This window comes from Ambystoma mexicanum, chromosome 1p (assembly GCF_040938575.1).
Source record: "Ambystoma mexicanum isolate Mex_15411 chromosome 1p, UKY_AmexF1_1, whole genome shotgun sequence".
Taxonomy (NCBI): domain Eukaryota; kingdom Metazoa; phylum Chordata; class Amphibia; order Caudata; family Ambystomatidae; genus Ambystoma; species Ambystoma mexicanum.
The window spans coordinates 1,158,992,197-1,159,009,620 of NC_090921.1; the positions used below are offsets into that span (position 1 = coordinate 1,158,992,197).

At 42.3% G+C, this 17,424-nt stretch overlaps 1 protein-coding gene and 2 pseudogenes across 1 annotated transcript in view; 1 reads left to right on the forward strand and 2 right to left on the reverse strand.

Moving 5' to 3' along the window:
* Window positions 1–259: 259 nt before the first annotated feature.
* LOC138450477 (dispanin subfamily A member 2b-like) overlaps window positions 260–17,424 on the reverse strand; it is a 76,848-nt gene continuing 59,683 nt past the window's right edge. The window contains exon 2 of the mRNA XM_069604840.1: window positions 260–2,175. Within this exon, the coding sequence (XP_069460941.1) occupies window positions 2,035–2,175 (141 nt within the window). The 3' untranslated portion in view covers window positions 260–2,034. The remainder of the gene's footprint in view (window positions 2,176–17,424) is intronic.
* On the reverse strand, window positions 5,625–7,715 carry LOC138450461 (probable ATP-dependent RNA helicase DDX46 pseudogene; annotated as a pseudogene).
* LOC138551758 (probable ATP-dependent RNA helicase DDX46 pseudogene) lies at window positions 7,731–8,503 on the forward strand (annotated as a pseudogene).

Below are 17,424 nucleotides of genomic sequence, written 5' to 3' on the forward strand. Positions count from 1 at the left end.
CTTTTCAATTCAGTGGAATTGCTGCAATGGAACTCCTCACAATGGAGGGCCTCTCTGGATTCTTGTTCCTGATTCAGATGTTCACATGCTCCGGATGTCAACTTTGAGTTTGCGCATTATGATGCTTCCATGTATCACTTGCTACAAGTCCCTAATGAGTTGCATTTCTTGTCATTCCTTACACAAGGACACCCGTGAATGACAGTCATTTCAAACATGTTGGTATGGCTCACGTGCATTTTACATACAGAGCAGGAACCAGAGGCAAAGGAATATAATGGCTTTGGAGCAAAGTGCTTGCTTTTGGTTTACATTTTACAAATAATCTTCAGATAAGATAATTACTCACATTACAGACACCCCTGTAGCTGACACTGAGTCTCTAACCAATACAAACCCCCAAATCTTCTAAGATTGATTTCCAAATGGGGGATGCAGATCTGGGTACTCCAATTGTCAAGGGCTGGGGTCTTACCAATAGAATACACTGAGGATTGTTTTAAGTGGACTGTGATCCCATGCACAGGAGCACCTGCACATCCCTCGCAGAGTGATTTTAATGGTTGACTGGCCTGGGAATCCAGGTGGTTCCGGGTTCTTGTGTCTTCTTCCAGCCTGATCAGTAAACAAGCATCAATGCTGCCGCCCCCTCCTCCCCACCATGTACATGAATGCCGTCTACAAGGAAGCCATATGGCTTTGGCTTGCTTTATACACATGTAAAAATCAGGCATGACTCCATCCGTATTCAAGCATCTCTTCACACATCAGCATTACATGTGGGCATAGATGATAGCAGCTTTGCAGCAAAAACAATTTGAGCGGGTCTAACACTTTGTGCACAAACTCCATCTAGGAAATCCAGATAGCGAGGGTATCCAGCGATAAACGTGCCTGGCAAAAGGTTGCTAGGGTCCACATTTCCCCAGATTTGCACTCGCACGAGAATCGAGCACTTTCCCCAAATATTCCTAGACTGGAGTTGGAATAGTAATGAATTCCCATCCCAGAATATGTGAGGGAAGGCTATTAAGGGTGCAGGGAAGAAAAAAAATCACCTGCCTGGTGACTTTTTCCCAGGGGACATTTTCACATAGAACTGTAGAGAGGTGGTCTCACCTGAGTGTAATATTGTGGTGCAATTAAAAAAAAGTCCCATGCGTACACTGAATTAGCTGGGAATCTGGCCACCTTTGTTATACCACTGTTTTTGATAAGTTCCTTCATTTCATTGCGCATCAAAATACGCTTCATAAGAACAATTCTTCATCCATCTTAAAAATTGAGCTTGTGACATATATGTTGCTTATACTCCTAACAAGTGCCGACTTTATGATTATCCAGCATTCTGGTTCTCGTCTTCCGTGATTTGTAATGTTCTCATCCTCTTGTTAGAAGTCAGTCCACCAGGGAGAAATACAGATCAAGCGTACTCTAGTCACTGGGAAAAGGGCAATGACGTAAATGAAGGGAATTCTAATGCTCCACTTCCAGGCATTTGAGGTGGTGGTCCGGGAACATCGCCAGAGGATTGCCAAAGGCAACACTGAGGAAACATAAGGATGTCGATAGTTTTACTCTTGGGTTCCTGACCCTGTGGAAAACGCAAGTTGACATATTCCAGTGTCTATCCCTGGATGGACATTTCCACTTGGAATATCATGCGAGGGGACTTGAGACACAATTACGCGTATGCTTCCTCCATCCAATCAAGTTCATCTGAATCGTCTTCTTATCACTTCACTGTGGTGTCTGAACATATAGAAGTATTTTGGAATGGTAGCATGAAACAATTCAAAGGGGGCCAGATGTAGTGCTTTGTAATTAGATTGTGGTTAGAACTTCCAGAATATAGTTTCGATGGAACATCAAAATTGGTGTTGGAGAAGTTAACATATTTGATGAAAAATGCAATGTCATTAAATTCAGATTCCTCCGATTTATCAAAATTGCTTAAACATTTGCAACTCTTGTTTGAAGAATTGAAACAGAAAGATTCCTTCTGGTTCCCAAATTTCATGATTGCTCCATTCATCAGATCAGGTGGATGACAATAATTATCCAGACAACAGCAATGGCAATTCCAGTGGTCAGCGCCACATGGTTGAGAAGCTGTGCCATATGTGAGTACTGTTTTGCCTTTGCTGTGTCTCCTCTGATATTGGCATTCTGGGTCTGCAAAACAAAAAGTAAAGAAAAGCTTAAATATCTAGTTTTTTTTCCATGATGAATATTCATAGTTAAATCCTCACTAATGAGCACACCACCCAACAAGTCATGGTCCAGCTGAATCATCAGGGCTGGCACAAGGAAAATGCCATGTTTGAACCCCCTCATTACAAAGGGGTCAAATGTGTTTTTTTCAGCCTGAATAGTACCCACCGCTGTCCCATCCCCTGAAAGAGCTGGACGCAACTACCTAGAATTGCCTTATAGTCGCACAAGCTCAGAGACGAACTACATCTTCATAACACAGGCAGTGTGTTTTGGTGACAATTTATTGTTTATTTGTAGATGTAGATTTTATTCTGCATCACAAAAAAGATGAAAAGCAAGCTGGAAGTGCTCGACAGTAAAAACCAGTGTAAATGAAAATAATCAACAAAACCATCACCACAAAAGAAATATCACAGTGTAGCATGCAGCCATGCATGAAGGTGGCATGGCTAATGTGCACTCATGTCTTAGAAGCTGGGTATGGACAAGACAATATTGCCCCATATTCTTCCATTGATGTACAAATGTAAGGGGCCTAATGTGTATTAAAACCCAGCTTGAGAACTGAGTATCACCCTTTTCTCTGCTTTGAGGGGAGGGATTGTTCTGGGGACTAAGGTGAAGATGGGGTCATCATTTTGTTGTTGCCAGAGATAGCAGTTGATGTCCAAGTCTTTCTCTTTGGTAGCCCTGGCACTGCCCTTGCAAGCCTTGAGCTGGACATTGCAAGGGAAGTACAGGAACAGAAGGAGGAGACTCTCACGCATTGACTAGGTATCTTCTGAAGCAGGAGGCTGTGCATGAAGGAACTCCCAGGCCCAGCTTCCACCCCTGACTCCATGTGCTCAGAAGGTAAGCATCCATGTGCCATGGCCTTATTGGAGTTGACCTGGGATGCTGAGTTCTTACATGTCTACTTTCTTTGCAACACTGCTCTATGCACTTCCATTAAGCAAACGAGGTGAGAACATTTCACATTTTCTTTCCATACAGAAATATTGTTTTAGAGGTCTTTTAATAATTTAAAGCCGTCTGCAATTAGGACATCCTAAAACAGATTCCATTGTCTGTAAAGCGCATTTGCAGACGACATTTACTTCTTCTTACAACACGCAGAGTAACATAGAAGAATAAGCACCTGCTTTGCCTGTTTTACTATTCCATTTTACACCCAGTTTTGTAAATGTGAACAATTGCATGCAGGGGACCCGACAGCACGTAAGTACTAGGGTCAGTGACCGCCTGCATGCAAATGCCACCTTTTACATAACGAGCGCCATAATCTCAAATGTTCTGACTAAGGAGCAAGCAACACTTTAGGGGGCTGTTATATTTCTCCAGAGCAAAGCTTTGCCTATTGTAACAAGCTAGGGGAAGGAGGACAGGGTCTTCTTAGAGTGATTTAACACAGCAGTACAACTCATGAAGCACACTATTCATGTGCCAGACTCTATATATACTGGGGAAAGGATTCCAATTGCAAAGACAGAACAATCTCCAAATCTTCAATGCAGGTGTGGACAGGTGGCACAGGCATGCCCTTTTCCTTCACATTCGAGTACTTAAGGGTTTACATGGACAGAACTACAAGTACCAGAATACAACTATTCGGAGCTGGCTTGGGACAATAAGGCATTTATTGATACTGTTGAATTTGGGTTAAGCATGTGTGCCTGTTCGAGAAAAGTTACTTATTATCAATCAAAGGATGCTTTGTGCATCATCCTCCAAAGCCCCTTTCACATTGTGCAACTCTAAATCTTCTTTCACATTGTGCAACTCTAAGGCCCTTTCACATTGTGCAAGACTTGGGAGCGGGGCATGGTTTGCTGGATGAATGGCATCATGTCTTCATGTAGGCCTGCATCTACAATATGATGACTGTGCCTGAATGATGAGGCTATAACTATTATAAGGGGACAGTGCATGCCCATATGTGGCTGCACACAGCACATCATAACCGTACAGGAGCACATGAGGCCGCACTATGTGCATGATGGCCGTATGTTGGTATGTAAGGCTGTAACTAGCATGGGATGGCTGTGCCTGAAATATGTGGCTAGTCTATGCCTGTCAACCTGATTGTATCTGGTCTTATGAGGCTGCACATGGCATTTCATGGCAGAACGTCACCATATGGGGCTACCCATTTTGACAATACCAAAACATGCACTGCATTGGGATGTCAAAATCCGACATGCGAGAGCATAACTGGTTTCCCTTGGCATAAACTAGCTATCAGTGGCTGTATTGGGTATGAAAGCTGTGCCCTTGGCCTATGATGGATCTGCTGGGGCTGCCTCTGGAATACCTTGCCTGCTCCCACGGCATATCAAGACAATTTACTATGGTAACCAAAGTAGCCCTTTGTCTGCTTCATCTATTTCATGCTTTTTGTAGCTTTGCAGGTACTTGACATTGCTGCGGTCAAATACCATGTGATAGCGCTTCCCGTGATTTCATCGGATCACTGCTTTGAGTAAGGAGGGAGATGGAAAATGGAGAGTTCCTGAGATGTTTTCTGAATCAGTGTGGGAAATAGCCAGAGCCTGGCTTAAAATGCCCAAGGTAAACCCCAGCAAAACAATCCATGATTGTTCTCAAAGTATAAAGATGATATTTGCCAGGCCTAACTATTCATCTAATGAGAAAGATAACCATTTGGCACATGGGGCATGAGTGGGTAGGATGCAAATAACATCATCCACTGCTAGTTCCTAAAGCCAGGTTGTAGAAAGAGATTGATCTTAGTTATATCATGGTTTAAGTGGCAGCCCTTTCCGGACACACTCTCATAAACTAAGTGCTTCAGGTTGATGACGCTCTCAAACGTAACCAAGTACCATCAGAATGTTGTGAGGCATGCTGATGTCCAATGTCCAATCAGATCTGGCAGCAGCTCCATGCATTGATTGAATATCATGGGTAACAGGATGGACCCGTGATGAAACTGGTATGACATCTCTGAAGATTATGATTACTTTGCCCTTACAAGTGAGACCATATGTGTCAGGGATGAGTATATATTCATCACAGGACATGTCACATCAGGCCCACATAACTCCTTAAGATGTTCAAGAGCACATCATGGTGAATTATGTTGAATGAGTCATCAGAATCAACCGGCACCACCTTCATCGAGTTTAGGTAGAGAGTGTTTTTTGTTTTTTTTTTCGGATTGGGATTCATTTATTTATGAATTTAAACAGACACAGAATACTGACATTTCATGTTAAAAACTTGACATTAGACATAACAGTTATTCATCATCCGTTTGTCTACAAAGTTATGATGAATGTTTTAAAAACAAATATTTTGACATTTGCTCTTCATATCACATTGGAGTACAAGAGCTAAAACATTTGTATTCAATGGTTGCACCCTAGAAAACATAACTGTTGCTATGTCAATCGTAACTGCTTGCGCATTTACAAACAAGACCCAGCAAAGCAAAACTTCCAGCATTTGATAAAATCAAATGCTATTTAATTATGAAATTCAGCGAGACAAAATAATAAAAAATATATCGTAATTTACAACGTGAACACAAAAGACCACAAAACCACACAATTTGGAAGCCAGAACGTTGCAGAAACCCTGCTCCTGATGTTCACAACACTTTCAGTATCTTCCTTTGTTTGTAGGCTGGTACGAATTTTGCAGTCTGATAAGTTCTTCTTTTATAACCCTGAGGATTTCTGCTTTAGCCTGTTGCACAGCCAGCTCATTGGCACTTTCAATAGCCAAGTACATTTTGCGCTCTCCTTCTTTTGGTTCTTTGCCTGGGGGGAAATATGTGCCTCGGATTGTTATAGCAGCTTCGTAATATTCACTGATTCTCTGCAATGCTTCTTTAGATGTAACTTTCCCCCGAGCAGACTGTGGAAAGTCATTAATCTCCAATTCCTCCTCATATCTCTTAAATGATTCATTCTGAGCACCATCCCGTATATCATCATCGTGTTTATCGACAGGCACGTAGTTGATCTTAGCATTAATCTTCTCAGCAAGTTGTTCAGCAATGGTTTTAGCAGATACTGTAGGAGCCGGAATGGTCCCTCCTCTTAGAATTGTATTTGTAGCCTGTTGCATGACATCCTGTGCCTCTGCTCCTAGGTTCTTCTGTGCATTGATTCTCAAAGCAAGCTTCTTAGCAATCTCCAGCTTTTCAGCATTTCCGGCAGTTGGCATAGGACCATTGGAAGTCCCGCCGCCAGGTGCTCCCATGTCCTTAACTCTTTTCTTGGAATTAAACATGCTCTCAATCTGCTCATCAATGTCCACAGCTGTATCTTCGTCGTCTGAATCCTGGAGCCCAGGAGCAGCCTTCTGAAGATTTTTCCGCTCATTGGCCAAGGCCTTTTCAGTTTAATCAAATTTGAAGCCTTTCCCAGAAAAGCCACTGCTTTTTTTGATGATTTTCCCCTCAGCTTTCTATTGTTCTTTAAAGTCAAACCACAGTTTCTCCAATTCTTTGGGAACAGCAGTGCCGGATAATTCCATAGCCTTGATAATATCACCTGCATACCGCGCTTGATCTTCAGTGATGAAAGTGTATGGAAAACCTTTGCTACCAGCTCGTCCAGTTCTCCCAGCTCGGTGAACATAATCCTCATAATGGTTAGGGCAACTATAGTTTATCATTAGGATTAACTGCTTTACATCCAGGCCACATGCTGCAACAGAAGAGGCCACAAGCAGTCTGCACACACCACTCTTGAAATCATTAATGATGCTGTCACTGTCATACTGATCAATGGCTCCATGCAGTGACAAGCAGGGATATGATGCCCTCATTAAATCCTTCAACAGCCCATCAGCATGTTCCTGCTTTATCGACAAAGATAATGACAGAACCCTTCTCCTGGTTATTTCCCAACAGCTCCAGCAGTTTCAAGAACTTCTTATCCTCTTCTATTACAATCAATTCCTGCACGACATCAGAGCAAACTACACGTCTTCCTCCAACAAGCACCCCAATACGTTTATTTAATATCCACTGTGCTAAAGCCTCCATTGCTCTAGGGAAGGTTGCAGAAAACATGACTGTCTGGCGGTTTGGTCTTATGTTGCCAACAATTCACATGACCTGGGGTTCAAATCCCATATCAAACATCCGGTCAGCTTCATCCAGAACAACATAAGTAGCTCTGCGTAGGTTAGTCACACGACCATTATTTGCAACTAGCATGCCAATCATACGACCAGGTGTGCACACAATTATCTCAGCACCTCGTTTAAGCTCAGCAATCTTGCCATTTATTCCGGTTCCACCATAAACACATACAACTCTCAGTCCAACAGTCTTGGAGATCTTCTTAATCTCTTTGGTAATCTGCAAAGCCAACTCTCGAGTTGGAGTCATAATGACAGCTATGGGGCCCTCTGCTTCTTCCAAAGGTCTCTGATCCATAATGGGCCTGAACATGGGCAACAGAAAGGCAATTGTCTTTCCACTTCCTGTTTTGGCAATTCCGATCAAATCACGCCCAGTCATAACTGCATACATGAAGTGAAAGACAAAGAGAAAGAGAAAGAAAAAGATGAAAGTAAATTTGACCAAAATAAACTAGAAGAGGAAATGAGGAAACGAAAGGAGAGAGTAGAAAAATGTCGGGAAGACCAACGAAAGAGGGCCATAGACAACATAGGAGAACTGAAAAAAGAAATTGAAGAAATGAAACAAGGGAAGAAGTGGAGTTTAGAAGATGACGATGATGATGAAGAGGAGCAAGTGGCTGAAGGGGAAAAAGAACCTGCAGAAGCAGAAGATGAGGAATTAGATCCATTAGATGCATATATGGAGGAAGTAAAAGAAGAGGTCAAGAAATGCAACATGGGCAGTATGAAAGGTGGTAGTGAAAAGAAATCTGGACCAAATGTAACAAAAGTTGTGACTGTTGTAACAACCAAAAAGCAACTTGCTGATGCAGAGAAGAAAAAAGGAGAACTCATGGAGAATGACCAGGATGCTATGGGGTATTCTTCAGAAGAGGAAGAAGTTGACCTTCAACCAGCTTTAACGGGCTACCAGACAAAGCAGCGGAAATTGTTGGACACAGTTGTTCATGGGAAAATAGAGTATGAGCCATACCTGAAAAACGTTTATGTTGAAGTTCCAGAGATAGCTAAAATGTCTGTAGAAGATGTGAATTCATACAGGCTTGAGCTGGAGGGCATCACAGTCAAAGGCAAAGGTTGTCCTAAACCAATCAAACACTGGGTGCAATGTGGCATTTCAATGAACATTCTGGCTTCTCTAAAAAAGCAGTCATATGAAAGGTAGAGAGTTGTTGAGCGTCCATGGCACAGACATTTCAAAGAAATGGAGATGGAGATGGATTGGAGAGTAGACAGTTATTAAGCTATCATGCTACTAAACAACAAAGTTTTATTTGCATTTATAGAGAGGTGTAATTAAGTACTTTACTTTGGGGACTTACATACAAACCTCTAGCTATAAACTGTACAGGTGTCGAAGAAGAAGGCTGATGGAAAGGTGGCATGGATGGGGTTATAGACTTTCATTTATTGGATCAACCTACCTACCCTATATCTAGGGGTTTCCCTGCCTCAACCTAAAACTAAGGGTATTGTCAGAATGTCCGTCAAAATCAACTTCACCGTCCTATATCCAGAAAATCTACATCCGTCACTTACACTACAACTAATGATGATGATCTAGCAGAAAGTTCCTTCTCCAGGAGAAAGACAAGGGAAGCAATGGAACCCCTGTTCTCTGAACATCAGAAGTCTAATTGGGCCTGCCTCCCTCTGGTTAATTAGTCACTGTGATGTTATCACACAAGTTGATGGCCTAATGGATTGTTCTAATGGCTACAGAGATTAAGTCACCTGCCTTTCTACAGGAATCTCTAGTGAGTTGAGCATGGTGGCTGGTACCTCCCCTAGCTAGTGGATGAAGGACCCACAGATTGTGTGGGGAGAATCTGCAGGACAACCTCATTTGGGCCCTCTCATTATTGTTATCTATTATTTGACGGAATATACTTTTCTCTATTAAATAATGCATAATCTGAATATGACATTAAAATAAAATATCATGTGATTATTGTTAAAAGGAAAAAACTAAGTAACAGAAAATATGTTATGATGTAGTCTTAAATGAAAACCAAAACATATCATGTAAAGGAGATACTGCATGTGTGCTATCATGTTCCCTAAGGAAAAAGGCTGAAAGTTAAGTCATTTTCCATCTTCAAATACTTATTAGAGATCACACCATATCTGTTGCTAGATCCACACTTATCAGATTCGCATTACAAGTAAAAATAGGAATGGGGATCCCCCTCACCCTGGGGTAGAAGGCAAAATCCAGGGTGTTTGCCAAAGCCAGTCCTGCCCCACAGGTGATGAAGTTGGGAGGTCCCCAGTCGCTGTCACCTCTACATGAGCCTGGCTACATTTGGTGAGTACCACTTTTTCTTGCCCCATTCCTGTGGCCCTTGTTATGGACAATGTTTTCTTTCTTCCATTGCAGAACTATAGCTCCCAGAATTAGGAGGGCATGCACAACCCACCCACAAGAGAGGAGGTGGCAAAATCGGAACCAGCACAAATAAAAGAACTGCAAACCGTCAAACAGAGGCTCAAGACCACCAAAACATGAACTTTGAAATCGATTATGTTTGTCACAGGCTGCCATTAACAAACTCTGGTTGACTCATTTTTTAGAAGGCGGCAGGGCTTATAAGGTGCTTTAAGGCCTGTTACCTCTATGACCCGAATTACCTGACCCCGGGGAAAGAGGAAGACATAGGGCCTCATTACAGGTCGGGTGGTCTGGAAATAACAGTGGCGGTAAACCCGCCGCCACTGTTAATTCCGGACTGCCAGATCCCGAGTCCTGGAGGCGGGAGGTGATCTTCCCGCCAGGTCTGACCTGGCAGGTTGAACACCTCCCGCCTGCAGGCGGACGTGGAAACACCAGCACCATCACGAGATGATGCTGGTGTTTCCACTTCCCCATTCCCATTGAGTCCAATTAGACTCAATGGGAATGAGGATTTACACCATTCCGCCTCCGGGATTCCCAGAACACCAGGGTCGTAATGCCCTGGTATTTCTGGGAGTCACGGAGGCAGAATGGTAATACGAGTCCGGCGGTAACCAGGTGGTTTTAACGCCGCGGTTCCGCCGGACTCGTAATGATGCCCATAGATTGGCTTTGGGAAGCAGATGCGCACCAGAACCGAAAGGAGAAGGAGGAGAAAGAATAAAGGGGGTCATAGGGTCAGTATGGGTTGTATGGGTCAGGTCAGTGCAGGAGAAGGCAGATTGAGAGTCCAGGTGGAGTAGGATGGTGCAGCAGAGCATGGAGAAGAATCACAGAGAGTTTGTGCAAGATGAGGTATTGGTTGGTGAGAGAAAGTTGCACTTGGGTGTCAGAGTGCATGTGTGGTAAGTGAAGTGAGTGACTGAGGTTAAGTGTGGGAGTAACAGGTGTTAAGCAGAGTCGGAGTACTAGGTGAATGTGAGAGTGAAAGGAGGGTGCCTGTGAGAGAAGGAGGGTGGAGTGTAGTGGAGTGGAGAGTAGTGGGAGGAAATTGTAGTAGAGAGTGGTGGGAGAAGAGTGTAGTCGAGTAGTAGGAGGCAAGAGTAGGAGAGGGAGAGAAGTAGAGAGGGGAGCAGAGAACACTATAGAGAGAGAGAGAGAGAGAGAGAGAGATAGAGCAAGAAAGTAGCAGTTGCTGGTAGAACATTGGAGGGACAGAGAGAGGAAGAGAGAGGGAGAGGACAAGGAAAGGTGGTGGAGGAGAAGGGAAAGGAAGGCAAGAACATCAGGGAAAAATTTACAAGGGCCCGTATGGGAAAGGCTGAATGAGAGTTGGGTGATTGGAAAGCACCAATCCTTCATCCTTCTTGTGGGACCCCAGTTAGGATCTGCCTACAAAATCTTGGAAGCAGTAAGAGAATAAGGCATTTGCGTTTAGGCCCTCACGACTAGCCAGACAAACGTCAGACACTTAGGGATACCAATTTCTAGTGATCACCTTGGGATTTATGGAAGTCTGGGCTAGAGTGAGTGGAGGGAAGATGAGAGAGAGAGAGAGAGAGAGAGGGAGAGAGAGAGAGAGAGAGAGAGAGAGAGAGAGAAAGATGGGGATGGCTATTGGTGATACCCAACTCAGGCATCTAAAGAAAACCCTTGAACTCTCTTCAAAAGTTGGTGTGTTCTTGGGGCCATCTGTGACATGACCCAAAGAGAACATTTGAGAGAAAGAGATCTGTGCATAAATCAATTCTTTGGTAACATCAGACATTCCAGACTCCATAAATATACCACTTACATCAACATAACAAGATAACAAGAGCATCTGTGTTTATTGAAGACAATTGGCTCTGTTTCTAAATTCCAAGAAATGCATCTAAAGGTGGAAGATATACCTTGATAAGGACCATATACGTGGTATTCGATTGTTAGGCAAATTTGAAAGTCAATAGAAGATGCCTTCACAGCCTTCCAAACTCTGACTTTGCCACACATTAAGTTTTACCAAGTACATGTCTGTTCCATTAAGCCCACCCATTAAACAATAATTACCAATTTGTTTGTTTGTTAAATTAAGTAACAAAGTTTCAAACAGATGGTTTCTGTTGTTACTATAAAAAGTTACTCAAAAAGAAAAGCAAAAAAAATAATGGGTGTTGAAAATCAACCATTTAAAAATGTGCATTCACAGGGGAGCATGTGCCTTTTAATTGTGAGCCGATTAAGAAAGCCGATATAGATTTGGATTCAGCTGAATACCTGGAATACATGTGTATACAATTATATATTAGCATGTACGATTCTTGCATAATCCACAATTATTAATGAACTATGCATGAATTGACAGGAGTACAAATGTTATCTCTGGATTCAGGCTGTTCTTACTAATCTTAATATGTGATTTTCATTAATGCTAGATGGCCATACAAAGAATTATAAGAACAAATAATATTCCAGTATATCATTGATTCCTCATTCTTGAGGGGAGAGCTAATTCATAGCAAACACATCCCCTTATGAAACGGAGAATTCAATGGGCCAAATTAAGAAAGGGGAAAGCCCTTGTGGCTGTGAGAAAGTGCAGTATAAGAAACCTGCATCAAGTGATACACATGGTTGGCGTTTGCTTTATATTTAGGCTCAAACACATACGAAGAAGAGAGTTTTTTTGAAAAACTCTGGCTGAGAGGAATGAAGCAGATTTGGTTTCTATCTGGAGGTAACTGATGTGGAAATCTTAAGAGGAATTTTCCCAAAGCATGACCACACAAGCTTAGAGGAATTTTGGGAACAAGTGCACAGATTGCAGGGAAGAGCTTACCTTGTAGTGCTGTCTGAGTCCAGTCAATGTCCCTACCTGTCCCGGGCCTTTGAAAGATAAGCCGAAAGTGAGCAAAATGACCCTTGATTATATAGACAGTTGTCCAATAATAAATTAAACCCCAGATAACAAAGGTATTTTGTGGAATCCTGTTACCAAGCTCTTGTCACTGAAGAGGTGACTGCACCTGTAAGTGAAGTTTTGTGAACGCATATTTCAAATAGATTGTTCAGGAGACTATAATTGTGGAGTTTATATTTCCATCTGCCAGTAACTTATTACAAAGTAGTACCCCGATTTTCCATAAAAAATAATTATCTATCGATTTGTGAGGGTGGTATTCAACGTATCTCTTAGATTTACACTTCTTAACCTGTGGAAACCATAGCTTACATACAATAAAATGTATAGAGTCTTCTACTTCTTAAAGTGAAATAGCAAAGGAGGTTGGTTTCTCTTCTTCATTCCCAAGAAAGTAATGCCAGTTTAAACAACTAACGTAATTTTTCCAAGTAATATTGTACAGAAATAGAAGGGTTCTGCATTAAGTGGACTTCTAATGTCAGTAAAAATGTATTTGTTGATTCCTCTTTCATATAAATTATCATGCTTGTGGTGCACTCTACTACATCAATGAGTGTTTTCTCTCCAAAATGGAAGCTTCCTCTTGGTAGCGATTTCCATATCTTTCAACTGGGAAGCCTGCATTATTTCCAAAAAGCCTTGTCCTTGGTGCTGATCTAAAAAAGAATTTGATCTGATCACTGTATATTTGCAGCACAAATTGCCACTTATAATGGACATTATTCTGAAAATCCTGTATGAGATATGTGGAACATGCAAATATATACACAGTAGGTAGCTGGTGCAATTTGACAAGTGCAAAATAGAAATATTGTCCATATTATTTAATTATTTCTTCTGCGTTAGTTCAATGTTATCTAAAACAGAGAATTAATAATTCAGTTAGTGTGCACATATATTAAAATATTCAATTGTTGTCTATAATAGTCATACACAGGCTCATAGAAAGGAAAACACAACCTGCCTGCTGTTCTACTTTTTTAGCCAAAAATCATTCAAAGTGGTGTACATAGAAGGGGTCTATTAATAAATAAATATATTTATGAGAAGTGAGAAGTATGATGCACTTTGGTGGCATTCAGGGGTAGGAATTGTGACGCACCTAGATGGAATTCAGGGATAGGAACTGTGACGCACCTGGATGGAATTCAGGGATAGGACATGTGATGCAGTTGGATGGAATTCATGTGTGGGAAGTGTGATGCACTTGGGTGGTATTCAGGGGCAGGAGCTGTGATGCGCTTGGATGGAATTCGGGGGTGGGAAATTTGATGCACATCAACTAACCTTACTAAAATTTCACTCTTCTGCATGCACCTCTCAAATGCTGCACTTAGCCCATCCAAGCCTCTACAGCACCACAAGCCGCACTATCTTCACAGCACTGCGGCAACAAAACACACCACCCATAATCTCACACAACAGCACATGACGGCCAACTTCTGAAAATCGCATCTAGGCTCAGTGAACGGTGTTTCTGAACTGAAGCTGCAGACAGCACATCACAGCTCTCTTGCTCTTTCCCCACTCAATCCTACTAACCACTCCTCCTCCCCCTTGGATTACAGATCCGCCTGAGCACCATGAGACTATGCAAGTTGCAAGAGTGCGCAGTATACAAACCTTTAACATTACCATTGACATATATACTGATGAAACTGGTGTTTGCTGTTTTTACAAAATACAAAATACAGTGTTGTGACATGTAAGAACCTTTAGCCTTACATGCTTACTTTTGGAGTGTGTCATACATGTGCAGACGTTTCAGATTGTTCTATGTTGGCTGGATTGGGTTGTCATTGTTGTAAAATGCAGCTACAGAAGCATGAAGGAATGTCTTATGCACTACCGATGTGGAGTACCTTGCGAGCTTTGCACATGTCATTGCTTTATAAAATAACATGGAGCTACTTTATTTTAAATAGATATGCTGCATATTCACAGCAGCTTCAGAGAACAAAGCCTTACTTTATACAAGTTTCATTAAGGCCGCATTACAGTTGGGGGGCGATGTTTTCCAGTGAAATATTGCTGGTAGATATTAGCCCGACCAATGGAGGTATTTAAAAACATTCACCGAATTATTGAAATACCAACAGCCCAGCAACTTAGTGGTATTTCTGTATTCCAGTCAGCGGTATTCCAAAAAATCTTTTGCCTGAATTATTTTAAGTTATTTTTTTCTAGCCTCCTCCTCCCCCATGAAGATAGTGGCAATGGACAGTGTGCATTAGTGGTTCATACCATTACTGTATACATGTGTTCAGTGCACAAAAGTGTACATTCTGACCCTTTTATGTATTACATGTGAAAGGTCGTCTGATGGGGGGGATTGATAATGGCCAATTTCTCTCCCCTTTCAAATGTTCTCAAGACAACGTTTTTACTGTAACCACCTGTGCTTCCATTCTTAATAGTAAGAAATGTTTAAAACAATTCTCAGGACATTTCACACTGTTGGCACATATTGTGGGTTTAAAGGCCGCACATCAAAAAGACTGATTTATTTCGGCTGTTGTGTGTGCAGCCTTCAAAAGTGGAAGAATTTACACTATTCGGGGTGGGGGGGGTGATTCACCCCCCAATGTCATTCACGAAGACGTTCCCCCACCCATCCCCACCCCAAACACACTGATTCAGACACACAAACATGCAAACACACTGACGCTTATCCACTCCCTGTCCCACAGACCTCAAATGTTCCCCTCCTCTCCCCACATACACACACAGGCACTCACACACACAATACACACACACATCAAAATCCACAAAGCACCCGGGGCACCCACGTCTCTTTCTCTTCCGGCCAAGCTGTGCCTGTCAGCCCCTGCGTGCAGCTGTTTGCAGCAGGGGTGTGAGAGTTCAATTTAGAAACATCACTTGGAATGGTCTCTGAGTGGTGTTTCGAAATCAGTCTTTTATTAAAAAAAATGTTAAACACTATTTTCACTTAGTTCCTACATTGTGGCTGAGAATACAGCAGCTTAAACATTTTGCATTGGCTTGATGAGGTAAAGTGTGGGTACCAGTGACAAGAAAATGTTTACAGTGGGAATGCTGGAATATATTGTGGGCAGCGTATTGTGAAATTGTATTACTATCGCAATTCTGGCACATATTGTGGGTGGAAGAACCATGAATATGCTGTAAAATGCTCCTGTTAATGCTGGTCACCTGGCATCTTTTGGATTTCATCAAGTGTAGCCCTCACTGAATCTACAGTAAAGGGCATGGATTTTTACATAATCTTTATCAGAGATTGCGATGAAAAGTACACCATTTCTATTAATTATTTACAAGAATTCTTGTGGGAAGCATCCAGAGGCCATCTCCATAACTTAGGTATCCCTCTCACTGCTCGGTCCCACACACTAATTATGGGGAAATATGGATGCCCCTTCACTGAAAATGTTCACCATCCACCCTTGACCTTGAACCACTTATATTGCAGGAGATCCTACGGAAGCCATGGCCCCCAATGCTGCATTGTGCTGCCCCCACCACTGTTTGGGTTGGACACCACCGTTTCAACTTCTTAAATGCTAAAACTGGGCAGCTGGTAGCATGAACAGCCAAAGAAAACGTGTGGCTCTCCCTACAGGTTCAATCTCTGGAATCAGAGATGATGGGCTGCTGCTGAAATCTATGCATCCTGTGTCAACTTGGGCTTCTGGTAAGTTAGAGCTTGCGTCATCACTCTTGGACACTGACATGCTGTGTCACGCATGTTCAAACGTCCTCGCTTCTGCATGCTTAATAGTGGGGTCATGTGAATTGGCCTTACTGTTGGCTTTGCACAAGTGTTCGCACATTTGCTCGTTCATCCATCCTCACATTATCATTGATTTCTACCATCCTCCCACTCATTTATCCATCCTTAACTATTTATTAAATAATACATTCATCCATGTTGCTAGTATACATGTATTCATCCATAGCACCTCACACTATCATATGCCCATGAACTTAAATTCACGAGTCCGTCTTCGAAATCTTTCATTCATTCATCCAGCACAAGACCTTACCCATTCATCTAAACTCATAATCATTCATTGACACATTCCCCCTCATTCATCAATCTCCACATGCGTTCAACTCTACTGCACCCTCTCCCCACACTCTGAATGCTTTGCCCTCAACATACCCCACATCTGCATGTATGAACTCAAAAAAATGTTTACTACACAACATCCCAAAGCATTTTTTTAATCTGTGCCAGGTTCGTGACACAAGAGGCTTTGTGCAAGTCTTTTTTTTTTTATCCGTATTAGTTTCGTGCAGGCACACAAACATTTTGTGCGGGTCTTGTTTGATCCGTGGTGGTTTTGTGTAGCGGCACGAGAAACTGCATGGTTTTCCCTGATCTGTGCTATGTTCGCACAGCGGCACGAAAAACTTCATGCAGCTTTTGGTTCAATTTATGGTTGGTTCCCACAGCAGTATGAGAAACTTTGTGTTGCCCTATTCGATTCATTCTAGGTTCACACAGCGGTATGATCAACTTCATGCAACTTTTTTGTTTGATTCGCACTAGGCTGGTGCAGCGGCACAAGAAACTTTGTGTCGCTATTTTCGATTTCTGCTAGGTTAGCTCAATGGCACAAGAAACTTTGTGCAGCTCAATTCAATTTGTGCTGGGTACACGTGATGGCATGAGAAATGTTGTGCTGCTCTTTCGATACGCGTGGGTGGCGGAACAGAGGTTTGGGGCTAAACGGAACAAAATCTTACAGATTTTGCTTCCACAGCAGGCAGTGCAGAATGTATTGATTGCACCCAGCCCTAGATA